This window comes from Antedon bifida, chromosome 4, assembly GCF_963402885.1.
Source record: "Antedon bifida chromosome 4, ecAntBifi1.1, whole genome shotgun sequence".
In the NCBI taxonomy this organism is placed as follows: domain Eukaryota; kingdom Metazoa; phylum Echinodermata; class Crinoidea; order Comatulida; family Antedonidae; genus Antedon; species Antedon bifida.
In genome coordinates, this window is record NC_136229.1 from 15,763,127 (window position 1) to 15,775,288 (window position 12,162).

At 33.0% G+C, this 12,162-nt stretch overlaps 2 protein-coding genes and 1 long non-coding RNA gene across 3 annotated transcripts; all 3 read left to right on the plus strand.

Moving 5' to 3' along the window:
• Positions 1-415: 415 nt before the first annotated feature.
• Positions 416-4,162, plus strand: LOC144841352 (cyclic GMP-AMP synthase-like receptor 3). Its single transcript, XM_078697669.1, has 3 exons — positions 416-631; positions 2,211-3,339; positions 3,857-4,162. The coding sequence occupies exons 2-3, from the start codon at positions 2,228-2,230 to the stop codon at positions 4,116-4,118; spliced, it is 1,374 nt and encodes a 457-aa protein (XP_078553795.1). The 5' UTR covers positions 416-631; positions 2,211-2,227; the 3' UTR covers positions 4,119-4,162.
• Positions 4,163-6,295: 2,133 nt separating this feature from the next.
• LOC144841098 (snaclec coagulation factor X-activating enzyme light chain 1-like) lies at positions 6,296-12,137 on the plus strand. The gene is made up of 5 exons (XM_078697282.1): positions 6,296-6,601; positions 11,291-11,511; positions 11,631-11,724; positions 11,880-11,987; positions 12,130-12,137. Exons 1-5 carry the CDS (start codon positions 6,535-6,537, stop codon positions 12,135-12,137), a joined length of 498 nt encoding a protein of 165 aa, XP_078553408.1. The 5' UTR covers positions 6,296-6,534.
• On the plus strand, positions 8,622-9,306 carry LOC144841374 (uncharacterized). The gene is made up of 2 exons (XR_013612020.1): positions 8,622-8,671; positions 9,004-9,306. It is a non-coding gene; the product is annotated as an uncharacterized LOC144841374 (long non-coding RNA).
• Positions 12,138-12,162: the final 25 nt, after the last annotated feature.

Consider the following 12,162-nt stretch of genomic DNA (forward strand, 5'->3'; position numbering starts at 1 on the left):
GTATGCTTTTCTTTTACTAACGAATTGATGCCTAGGAAGGACTTTTCATATTGGCAACGAATCAAGTTTTCATAATGTAAGATACCATTTGGCTTCCCTGCTGTATAAAAATACGATAAAACCTGCTATTCTGGTTCCCGGTGCATGGGTATCCTGAATACACATACGACGTTATACATTGTGATATGAACCTAATGACAAGAGATATTGTGTATTAAAAGACTCGACTAGACTCTTTTCTAGATAACTGACGATAGTCTTACAGTATATATAGTCTAGTGACAGCTGCTACAGGATCGGGTGGTAAGCTCGGACCAATCACATTCGATGATGATAATCCGCTGCATGAATTGATTATTTTTTGAGTTGAGAGAGCAACACAGCAAAATGTTCATTGCTTTACTATAAATAGTTCATCGAAAATCCCAACACAAACATAGAATGAAGAAGAGAACGTTCTGGAACTCTAGATTGGGGATTTCCATGTTCGTTTGGAAATTCCCTGATGTCGACATAAGAGTATTATTTTGTGCAATATGCTCTTAGTCTACTCACAACCTTCAACGAAGAGAGTAGGCCCTATTACGTTTATACGTACGGAGCACAGAGAGAAATTACAATTCAAATACATGTAAGTACAAGAACGTTACATATTATGATGCGATACCACGTACGTTATTGTCTTCATGTCATGTTAGTTGTTATTCATATGTTTATTATGTAATGAAATAAGTAAAAACATTTTATATTGTTTTGTATATTTAATTTAAGAAGGCTATTTAAGAAAAATAACCGATAGGCCTACATAGAGCAAGTCCATTTTAAATACACAATATCGGAGGGAAATGAACTCTGTGATTGTACTACAATTGTGCTGTTATAAAAACGATGAGAGCTGAAAAACATTAGATTATTAATATTATAATTTATGATATTGTGATGACGATAATAAGACTAATGCTAATGTGTCAAATGTCAAGGACGCCACTGATTAATGTACTGTGCAGGCCTATCCCTAATGACATCCGCGCTCATCTGGCCTATGCTTTATGATAAATGTCATGATTTATGATAAATGTTATGATTTATGATATATATATATTAATTGTGCCCCACTTTTTTCATCCAACTGTTTCAAAATCGAATACTGCATTTACCGCTAAAATTGTGAACTATAAACATTTTATTTACAGAGTTTTTAGATACAATAAGAATAATAAGAATAATAAGAATAATTAATTTTTTATCATACTGTACTACACAGCCAATTCCATAAACGTGCTTTGGCGATTTCTAATAAAAATAATGACAAAACAGTCTTGACATATGCTAGAATTACTAGGCTTTGACGTTTATTATTACACAAGAATGGGAATTCCCAACTTATGTAATAATGTACGTCACGTCGGTGTCAAATTTGCTTCAGCGAGTTTATTGCCGTGACGTGTGATTACGTCATTCAATTGGAAATTCCAAGTTCTCTCGCAGACAAGCAAGCCTTAAAAATCTATAATCTGTATATATACAATCAATCATAATGAGCTCATTATAAGATAAAGGATTGTCATGTCATGTCTGATGAATGCGTTGTTTTGAATAAATATTGCTTAATAGGCCAGCTATAATCATTTTGATTTATGGTTTGGAATATATAGGCTTAGTGCAAAATGTATTTCAATTACTGTCGACAAGTGTTTTAGCCAGAAATGTCAGGGAGGGTGAGGAAGAATAAAATCCAAACTATGCATATGTGGGTGGGGTAAATAAACACCTTTAGGCATATCGTATGTTTTTTCTAAATACATTTTCAAATAACTGTATATATTTAAAAATTTGAAATGATAAATTGTCTTGTCTATATAGGGCCTTTCTAAATTGTTATCTCATCATGGACCATTTGTAAGAACATTTACAAAATGGATTTTAAAATAGAATTTACATTGTGATATTATCACAATTTAAATGCTATTCATGCTGAATATGTTTATATTACATAGGCTATGTAAATACGTGAACGTGATTGGTTGCAAATACCATTCCCTCGGGATTTCAAATAGTATATTTCACCTCTAAGCAGGCAATATCTGTATAATAATTATTACTAAATAAAAACATTAATAAATTTGTATTTCAAGTTTAGGCCTACATGCTTGTGTAGAAATCTATATTTTGTAATGTTTCACCAAAAACAAATATTGCTATACTTTCAGAAAGTTAAAATTGTACCATGGCGAATAAACAACATGTTCGTAAACGGGATACCGATGGAGAAGAAGAAAATCAAATTGGACAGCTCGAAAGCAGCCGAGATCCACTTCTTAACGCTTTGAGAAAATACTTCCACGAACATGTGAGCATTCCTGTTGTTGAACAAAAGCGCGCTAAGACTGTCGTTGAGAAGATCAAACTGATCCTGGAAGATAACTTCAAGACATCTAACTTCGTGTTTGGAACAATTTACCACCAAGGAAGCTCTTATGAGGGTTTGAAGGTGATACGAGAGGATGAATTTGACCTTCTGGTCCCTATAAAGATGGGCACTGATCTGTGGAAAGCAGAAGAAAATGCCGAGGGATGCAATACTCACTCGTCAGGCTATTATTTCATAAAGAAAGTTAGAGATGGTGCCACACATCTGAACGACTGCGTTGTTAATGGCTATATCAACCCGATATCCACATTTCGACAGATGCAGTCCTTGGTTCAGGGAGTAGTGAACCAGATAAACCAAGAATTGTTTGGGATTACTGCTAGACTAAGTGTTAATGGACCAGCCTTAACAATAAATGTTACATATGACAGCAGAAAACAACTATCGATTGATATTGTGCCGTGCATCGAACTCGATGGCACCAGGTACGTAGCAAAGAGACACCCAAAAGCAGAAAGTCCAAACTCTCGACAGGCACCTGGACAGAACATCTACGATCAGCTGTGGCGTAGGAGTTACACACAGAAGGAACAGATAATCATAAGTGATATGGATTGGCAGAATGAATGCCGCAGAGCTTGTCTGAAGATCTTGAAGACGATTCGAGTAAAGAGAGGTGCTTCTCAACTTGGAATGTTGTCGTCATACCATCTAAAGACATGCATGCTGTATCTTAACGATGATACAAGCGTTACACAATGGCACCAAGATTATCTTCATGATCGCTTTAAGGACCTGCTGCGGACGCTCATCAAATACATGGAGAAATACGATCTTCCAAACTTCCACAATCCATCAGAGAATCTTTTTGAGCAGTTTACTCAAGAATCACTCAGAAACGTGTTGAGATGGTTGAGAGAAATCGTCCAATCAGATCAAAAGATCATAGAAATTCTCTTACAAGGACGGTGAGTAATGACCAATCATTATTTATGACAATGATGAAAATGATTCGATTATGACGACAACGACGACGATGATGATGATGATGCTGATGACGACGAAGACGACGACGATGATGATGATGACGATGACGATGATGATGATAATGATGAATATGATGATGACGATGATAATGATAACGATGATTATAATGGCGACAAACAATTAAGAGGCCAACGAGGTCATTGATAATATTAGGTTCGAATATTGCAAATAGTTAACTTAACCTTTGGCCTTTCGAAGAATTGTTTAGTGGTTGACCACCACCCGAGAAATAAATTGCTGTAAGCCTATATCGACGTACGATGACATCAATAAATTGGATTTGAAATAAAATGTGAATGTTTTTTAAAGTATGAGAACGGAAAAAGCTTATGCGGATGCCTACTATTTCATGAATTAGATACAAATTACCAATGCACTACCATTTTTCTATTTAAATACTAGTAAGTTACGTTTAAATTTACTTTACTTGCTCAACAGAGACTGCCAGGACATCACAATCGACAACTTTCAAGTATTCGTCAAGACCACCAACGGAAATACACTTACATTTTCGGGAATGAAGAGATCTACCCTCGTGCGTGAATTGAAAAAGAAAATCGAGATAAAAACTGGAATTTCTCCAAGTCAACAGTTGTTGGTATTTGGCGGCAAAAATCTCGAAGACCAACGAAATTTACAATCGTATGGCATCGCCAATGAGAGTACCATTCAAATGACGGGCCGTCTGCGTGGAGGCTAGACACAAAACGACATCTGGTGTATATAGCAAATTAAGACCGAAAATCAAATGTGAATTGTATTGGTTTGAAACTTGAATACCGATAATGTATATAATAGTGTTCTAATGTAAATGGTATACACTTTTAATAAGGATAAGATACTCAACGTAAATTGTAGTGGTACCTTTAAAACCAGTGAAAATGCAATGCGGTGCTGCTGTATATAGAACATTCTGTATAATTAAAAAATGTAATGTATTATACAAAATAATTATTAATATTTAATTAACTATATTTTCGTTTGTCTCTTTATGTAAATAAATCATACAGTTAAGTTTAAAAAACTATTAGGCCTATTGTTTAAAAAATAATTAATACAAAATGAAAAAATAATTATACATGTATATGATATATTTTCATTGAAACTATAATTTTAAAAATAACAATATCCCTGCTTTACTTTGATAACATTTCGATTCTCCTAGAGGGCAGATATTCCTTGCGGTATTTTAATTACTGTATAATGAATATTTAAGAGTTTTTAAATTCACTTTCGCTCTATTAATGCAACGGATTGGTCGTGTTTTTCTTTGTGATTTGTGTTTGTATTACATTTATTTCATATACGAAAAATGTATCATTTTAACATCTATTTTATCACATTACTCTATATTCTTTTTCACGAATATTTCAGATTACATTTTCCGATGATCGGTGTAACTATTTGTTTTTAATTTTGTGCATTGCGCCCTCTTTTGATTACATTCTGCTACAGTACAGTATGGTTACTTAATACTTTCGCAGATGATTAGTACTCCTTATATAAGTGTACACAATATCCTGTTAAGTCGTTTGTAAACAGGATTGTTACACTTAATTATTATTTTTTCAACGAAAGTTGATCAACCGAGGATGAACTCACATCCTGGTGCGTGTACAATCAACGAGTGCATTATACGCGCACACCCACATTGAAATTATTTTTTCAAAAGGGCATAGGCCTAACAAATTAAAAATACAGTAGAATCCCTCCTTCGGTACACCCCTATTTAAGAGGACATTTTTCGAGAAACGAACGACGGTTATTCTTCGGCCACTCCTAACCGAACACACTTTGTTGAGTTCGGAAGTTGGCTTCGGAACTGATTTTGAAGCAATGTGAAAAAAAGAAACTAATAAATCTTAGCCAATTTAGTAAAATTAAATAAGTTAGGTATGACATGTCACAGTACCAGATATAAAATTAATTAATTGATTAAACATTGAAAAAAAACCATGACAATGCGCGTAAGATACGTCCACACAGAACAACGGAGACGGTGCCGTTTTGGTAAATAGTCAAAAACTATATTAAACTGAATCCGCGTTCTATTCTCGTTAAGGATGCTACTGTATTCATTTCTTGTTTTAGACTCTCTTATCTATAGCCTTTTAACATGCATATTAACGTGGTGTTATTACAAGTAGGTCTATTCGCATTTCATATTTTAAAGTTGAGTTTTAAAAAAATCCGTTTTTAACTGCAAGAAAAAAGTTATGTTACTTATATTGATTAATTGATTGATTGATTAATTGACTGATCGATTGATTGATTGATTGATTGAAAAGACTATTAAAAACAAGCACTATTTTGTTGCTAATGCTCATGAATAATAAATGCAAATAAACCAGAATATATGAATATTATGACAATGTATATAAGCTTTACATTTTATTTTACCTGTTACTATGTTATGGTTGAGTGATTTCTCGTTGGTATTAACGATGAGTATGTAGAAACAATAAAAGCTTACTTCACATCACACTGTATTATTATTATTGGGAGATTGAGTGACGTCATCATTCTATTAAAATGAGCACTGTAGATAAAAGAGTGTCACCATCAAACGACACTGCAGGTGGACAAGTAAATCGTCGCCAAGCTTCAGTAACGAATGTAGGCCTACGTTACTCGAGAAAATAATCGCCGATTTCGGCGATTGTTGTTAAACTAAAAGAGGATTGCTTTTTGGACACACAGTAGGCATAAGAAACGCATTTTCAGGTAACCGTTATATTATTATCGGACAAGTGTTTAAGCCTTTCAACAAAATGTAGGCTGCATCGACGAAAACGAACTTTTCGAAGAAACTAAACGCGTCATCAATCACAGTAAGAAATATTATTATCTAACACCATTTTCTACTACAGTGTTTTAAACGTGACATGAGTGTAGTTTGATGAGGAGGTTTTAAAAGGTCTATGCCAACACCTTCAGCTCCAATTCACCAATACAACTTCATTAGCATCATACACATTTAGACAATGTTGATCATATTTTGAACTATGCATCCCGTGAAATAAACGGAATCGTTTGCGACGAGTTCGGACGCAGTTTCAAAACAGACGATACATTTTCATTTGAATAGGCCTACTGAGCCTACAAAAGAAAGAACGATGTTTTATTTTGAAATGTATGTGATTTCATTTGCCAGTCTATTTTTCATGACCAAAGCCTCGCCATGTAAGTATTAATTTATTAATTATACTTTATTCAGATATTTCATATTGTTTTATACATTGATGATAGTTGTTTGCTTCATGTAATTTCAGATCCGAGAAAAAAAACTCGATTATTAAAGCTCTCGTGAACTACTTTCTGGTTTAGTTCGATAATGATTTTTCGAATCATTATCGAACAAAACCAATTTAAAAATGTATTTTAAAAATTATTTCATTAAATACTCATTGAATTTTTTTTTTATTCCGGTTATTAAATCATAATTAGTGAAATAAATTCAGGATTACTGTTCAATTCATTTAATTAATTAATTTTACACTAATTATTCATTAAAATATTGTTGTTACTGCTGTTGTTTTCAATTTTGATTAAAAGAATATCGGAAGCTAATATATCGGTTGCTATTGCAAACGAACTACAAATTAACAAAATTGTTGCCGGGAAGATAATAAAAAAAAAAGTAATATAATTCGTAAAATCAACAACAGATATTGAGGTATATGGTAATTACAAGATGAATAATAGTATTGGATTGCACTATATGGTAACACAGTGTACTTTTTTAATGGTTATGTGTAAACTATGCCGATTCAACTGATTAAGATAAGATAATATATTTACGTGTCTAAACAACGTGTTGAACTTTGGAGAAAACGTGTGTTAGGTAATTCTTGAATTTGTATACTGTATTCATGTTGAACCAAAACACTAACGCTCTGTCTACACTAGTTTGACAAGAAAGGTGTGATGTGCCCAAATATGGTAGTAATATGCCCAAATATAGTAGTGATATGACATCATCATGTCCATTTATGGGCACATCACATTTTTGTCACATAAACTTTGATAGCGTAGACAGAGTCTAAATTTGACGAAAGTGTCGACAAAACGTCACCTCTAAGAATTTAGATTTTTGTTGTTTTAGTTTCAACAAAAAAGTGAAAAATTAAAAAATGTTGTTGAAGATGAATTTATGTAATATTTTAATTAGTCTAAACATTCCAGCTACAATTAGGTGTAATAATTGATGCATTTAAAAAAAAATGTTGAAGTGACAATTGCCAAACATGTCTTCTCACTTTTTTTCTTCTCGGAGTTTGCTTTATATCATATTATAGCAAAACAAAATAAAGAAAACATAATAATTGTCAGTATCATTCTTTCATGGGTGAACCCGCATAAGACAATATTGATGAATCAGAAACAACAGGTATTATGCGTTAATATATTAAAATCACAATAACAGTCATTCTACAATAACAAATACAAGGGTAAACAAATTAATATTACTGTATTTCCGCGATTATGAATTCTGTTAAAATATTCAAAAGAATTGAGTCAATTATTCATTGCTATAATTACCAGCTAAGTTCTCAGTATGTATTTATGATAAACTGAATGTTTAAACTGTTACGACCTTGAAAATAATGTAATGATGCACATACTACGATTTTACTATTATCGAAATGCAAGTCTTTGTATTTTAACTTAAATGTATTCAGTTGTAAAAAGCGTGCGTAACAAGTGTCTAATAGGATTGAAGCACGTTGTGACCCCATAGAATAAAATCAGTGTTTTCCTTACAAGGCCCGATCAGGGTCCGGTTAAAAAAACAACGGCAGCAACAATTACAACGTTATGTCTAGTAAACTAATGATAAAGAACTAATACAAGATTTCAAATTGACAGTTTTTTGTTGGTTTCCTTAAAAAATAGATTTTTTGTCAATGACAATCTCTTCATAAAATGTAGTGGTCATATTCACCAATCATACTTAAAATCTCTAAGGACTTCCCTTATGTTTTATAGGAGAAGCAACGCAAGCCATTTGACCAATCACGACGGGAGTGATAAAGATCTATCGTGCTATGTTGGTCGAATCACTTCCGCTGCGCTTACGTATTTTCGTTGCGTTACAAGGAATCAATCTTTAGTGTGAGATGAATACGGCTAACGATTGTTTGTTATATTCAACTTAATTGAAAGTAACTCTACTCTCTCTCCCTACCCAATACACATCTAACAAGCACGAATGTGCAATACTCGGGGTACAGCGAAAGAAGCTGTAATGACGTCATAAGACCGGATGTAACGTCACATACACATCAATAACCGCGCTACCAAATACGGCTATACGGTACCATCTTCGAGACGTGATGTGGCTGCATCCGGTTTGAAATTAAAAAATCCGGCTCTATAGATTTGAGGACATGTCCCTGTAGTATATTTATGCTAAATCCGAGCTCAATACTACAACGAATAAGGAAGGAGTAGTACTTTATAAATCGCACTTTTTGCTCAATAGTGTCCGGATGGAAGAAGAAGAGGAAAAGATGAGAGAGTCCTAGACTCAGGTACCCCGAGTCTTAAAACGAGATATACTCTATATCATATTACGTATACAGTATATTTCACCATAAATTTAAAGAAAAATAGGTTTCGCCAGGGCTCGAACCGGGACCTTCTGCGTGTTAAGCAGACTTGACAACCAATACACTACGAAACCTCTTACACTAAAAATGTGGGTTACACAAAGTTTTTTAATCCATTTAAATTACAAATAAATATGGTAATAAGCACAAAGCAAAATAAACATGTGTAAAAGTGATAATTACCGATTACACAAAATAAGTATTTAAAAAAATAATAAAAATAAGATATACTGTGTATAATTATCATATTGCGTATACAGTACTTTTCACCATAAAGTTTAAAAAAAAAAAGGTTTCGCCCGGGCTCGAACCAGGTACCTTCTGCGTGTTAAGCAAACGTGATAACCACTACGCCAAGAAGCCGCACATAACTGCATAACGCTGTGGTGTGTGTCACACATTGTGGCTTCTTAATTAAACAAATTAATTAACAAAAAAGCACGAATGTGCGATACTCGGGGTACAGCAAATGAAGCTGTAATGACGTCATAAGACGGGATGTGACGTCACATACAATAACCTACCAAATACGGCTATATGGTACCATCTTCGAGACGTCATATGGCTGCATCTGGTTTCAAATTTAAAAATCCGGCTCTATAGATTTGAGGACATATCCCTGTAGTATATTCATGCCAAATCCCAGCTCAATACTACAACTAATAAGGGAGGAGTAGTACTTTAAAAATCGCAATAATGTCCAGATGGAGGAAGAAGAGGAGGAGGAGAAAATGAGTCCTAGACTCGGGTACCCCGAGTAAAAATGGGAATATTGAATATATATATTGTCACCCCGAAAAAAAGTTTTAAAATATTTTTGTTGAATAGTCTTATGCCATTTTAATTTCACATAATAGTTATTCACTTTGACAAAAAATTGGATCGAAAAACTAAATTATTTACCTAAAAACTAAAATTTAAAGCAAAACATAGTCAAATTGACTGGAAGTCAATGGGTTTTTGGTTGAATTTAACCGTTTATTTTGTCTTTTTACAAGTAAAAACATTTTTTATTATTTTCTGACATTATAAGTTATTAATTTTATTAACACCTGCAAAGTGGGTTAGGCCTATTGACATTTTTTTTAAATTAATCTTTATTTTTCAACTTTTTTGGGGGACAATAGGCCTACATATTTAACAGCTATAGCTTTTATAGCTATATGTGACTAAGTTTACTTTGTATTTTTAGAAGTAAAAACATTTTTTTTTTCTTTTCTACGGAACTTATTAATTTTACTAAAACCTGCGAAGTGGGTCATTGAAATTCTTTTTTTCTTCAAATCTTTAATTTTCAACTTTTTGGGGGGGGGGGGGGGGGACAATACATTTTTAACAGCTATAGCTTTTATGGCTATATGTGAGTAAATTGTTAATAGAATATTACTACTTAAATTTATCTACATTTTACCATAGCATGCATAACCTAAACACAATTCAGTTTCTAAACGAAAAACAAAACCATTATGTCGGGAAAAGGTGCACACATTTCAACCGATAGCGAGTTTTTTACTCGTTTTAGGTACATAGTACCTAATAGTATTAAAATTAATTAAGTATAATCTAAAAATGGTGTTAATTAAGAGACGAGCTGTAATTTAATCCCATTAAAAAGGGTATTAATACTAAATGATGGCCTCTCCTTAATCCTATTAATGAGTGCTAAAAATACATTAATACCAGTATTATTGTTATTTTATTGTGACTTATTGATATTAAACAATACAATTTGAAATATCTGAAATTATTGTAGGTACAAAATAATAACATTATTAACTTATTTATTCTAATAATTTGAGTAATTTCTTTTTTGTTAAGATTATATGGAATATTAAGCATAGGGGTGTTTATTCTGGTAGGTGTATATTTTTTCGGATGGGAACATGTATACTCAAATAAATACCCCCCCCCCCCCCATAGATATTTAAAAATACATCACAATTAATATCGAGAAGTGATAAATAAAGTAAAACTTGTATCAAAATGTTTGGTGAATTGTAGATCATGTCAATCAATGAGTTCTACTACAAATAGAAATGTGTTGATACTGTGTGCATGTGGCGGGGCGTTTAATCAAGGAAATAAATTCCGGGGGGTGGGGGGTTGGGGGGGGGGGGGAGGTATTCAAAGGGGACGTTTATTCAAAATCATGTTTTATGGGGGTGGAGGTGTTTATTCAAAACGGGGCGCTTATTCGAATTCTTATACATAGCAGTGGGTCGTTGTGGTTAAAAACAAATGTGACAGTTATTCTATTTAGATTGTGAAGCTGATTGGAGTTACCACAATGAGCATTGCTACTATCTATTTAACGGCAGTAGTTGGAATTATACATCAGAAGAATGTGAGAAAATGAACTCAACTTTGGCATCAATACATAATGATGCCGAGAACAACTTTGTAAAGAACTTGTGTTCTCAGAACAGCACACATTGCTATATTGGTTTATATAATATAGAAACCGTCAAAGAAAATGTAACTGTAAGTACTATAACACGTTCATTTATATTAAAAACTTACCAACCACTTGACTGCTAAACTAGTTCTATAGGTCTATAAAATCACTAAAATACTCATGCTTACTCGACTTTTTATCATAGCTTCCTGATGCAGAATTTGTTTGGGCAGATGATACGAACTTAACATTCACTAAACTTTTGACAGAAAAAAGTTTTGATTCCTACAAAGAATACGGTAAAAACAATACTTATGCTATTGTAAAAAAAATATATACACATCATCATTTGTTTTATCATTCTCCCCTAGATTTATTAATTACAGTCATTACACATGCGAAAACGAATACATTACAATTACCTTATACTTATTCCTTACTTTTTCTTATCCAGGTGTATCGATTGAGTCAGAGAGCGGAAACTGGCGGATGAGTAGAAAATACAACAATCCAAAACGACACGACGGATTCGCAGTATGTAAACAAACAAGATTTGATGCAGGTAATATTTTAAGGTCTTACATTATTTATAAATATCCGAGTATTTGAATATAACTGTTTGGATTAAGATTATACGGAATATTGAGCCTAAAACCACCTGAAAATTATTTAGTAAAGATGTAACATAAACAACATAATTCTAGCATCTTAAGAAAAGTAGAGTGGATTGTTGTGGC

Coding starts and splice junctions, on each gene's coding strand:
- LOC144841352 (XM_078697669.1), top strand. CDS start 2,228: ATGGCGAATAAACAACATGTTCGTAAACGGGATACCGATGGAGAAGAA. Junction 3,340..3,856: donor GAAATTCTCTTACAAGGACG/GTGAGTAATGAC, acceptor CTTGCTCAACAG/AGACTGCCAGGACATCACAA.
- LOC144841098 (XM_078697282.1), top strand. CDS start 6,535: ATGTTTTATTTTGAAATGTATGTGATTTCATTTGCCAGTCTATTTTTC. Junction 11,512..11,630: donor CCGTCAAAGAAAATGTAACT/GTAAGTACTATA, acceptor TTTTTATCATAG/CTTCCTGATGCAGAATTTGT. Junction 11,725..11,879: donor TGATTCCTACAAAGAATACG/GTAAAAACAATA, acceptor TTTCTTATCCAG/GTGTATCGATTGAGTCAGAG.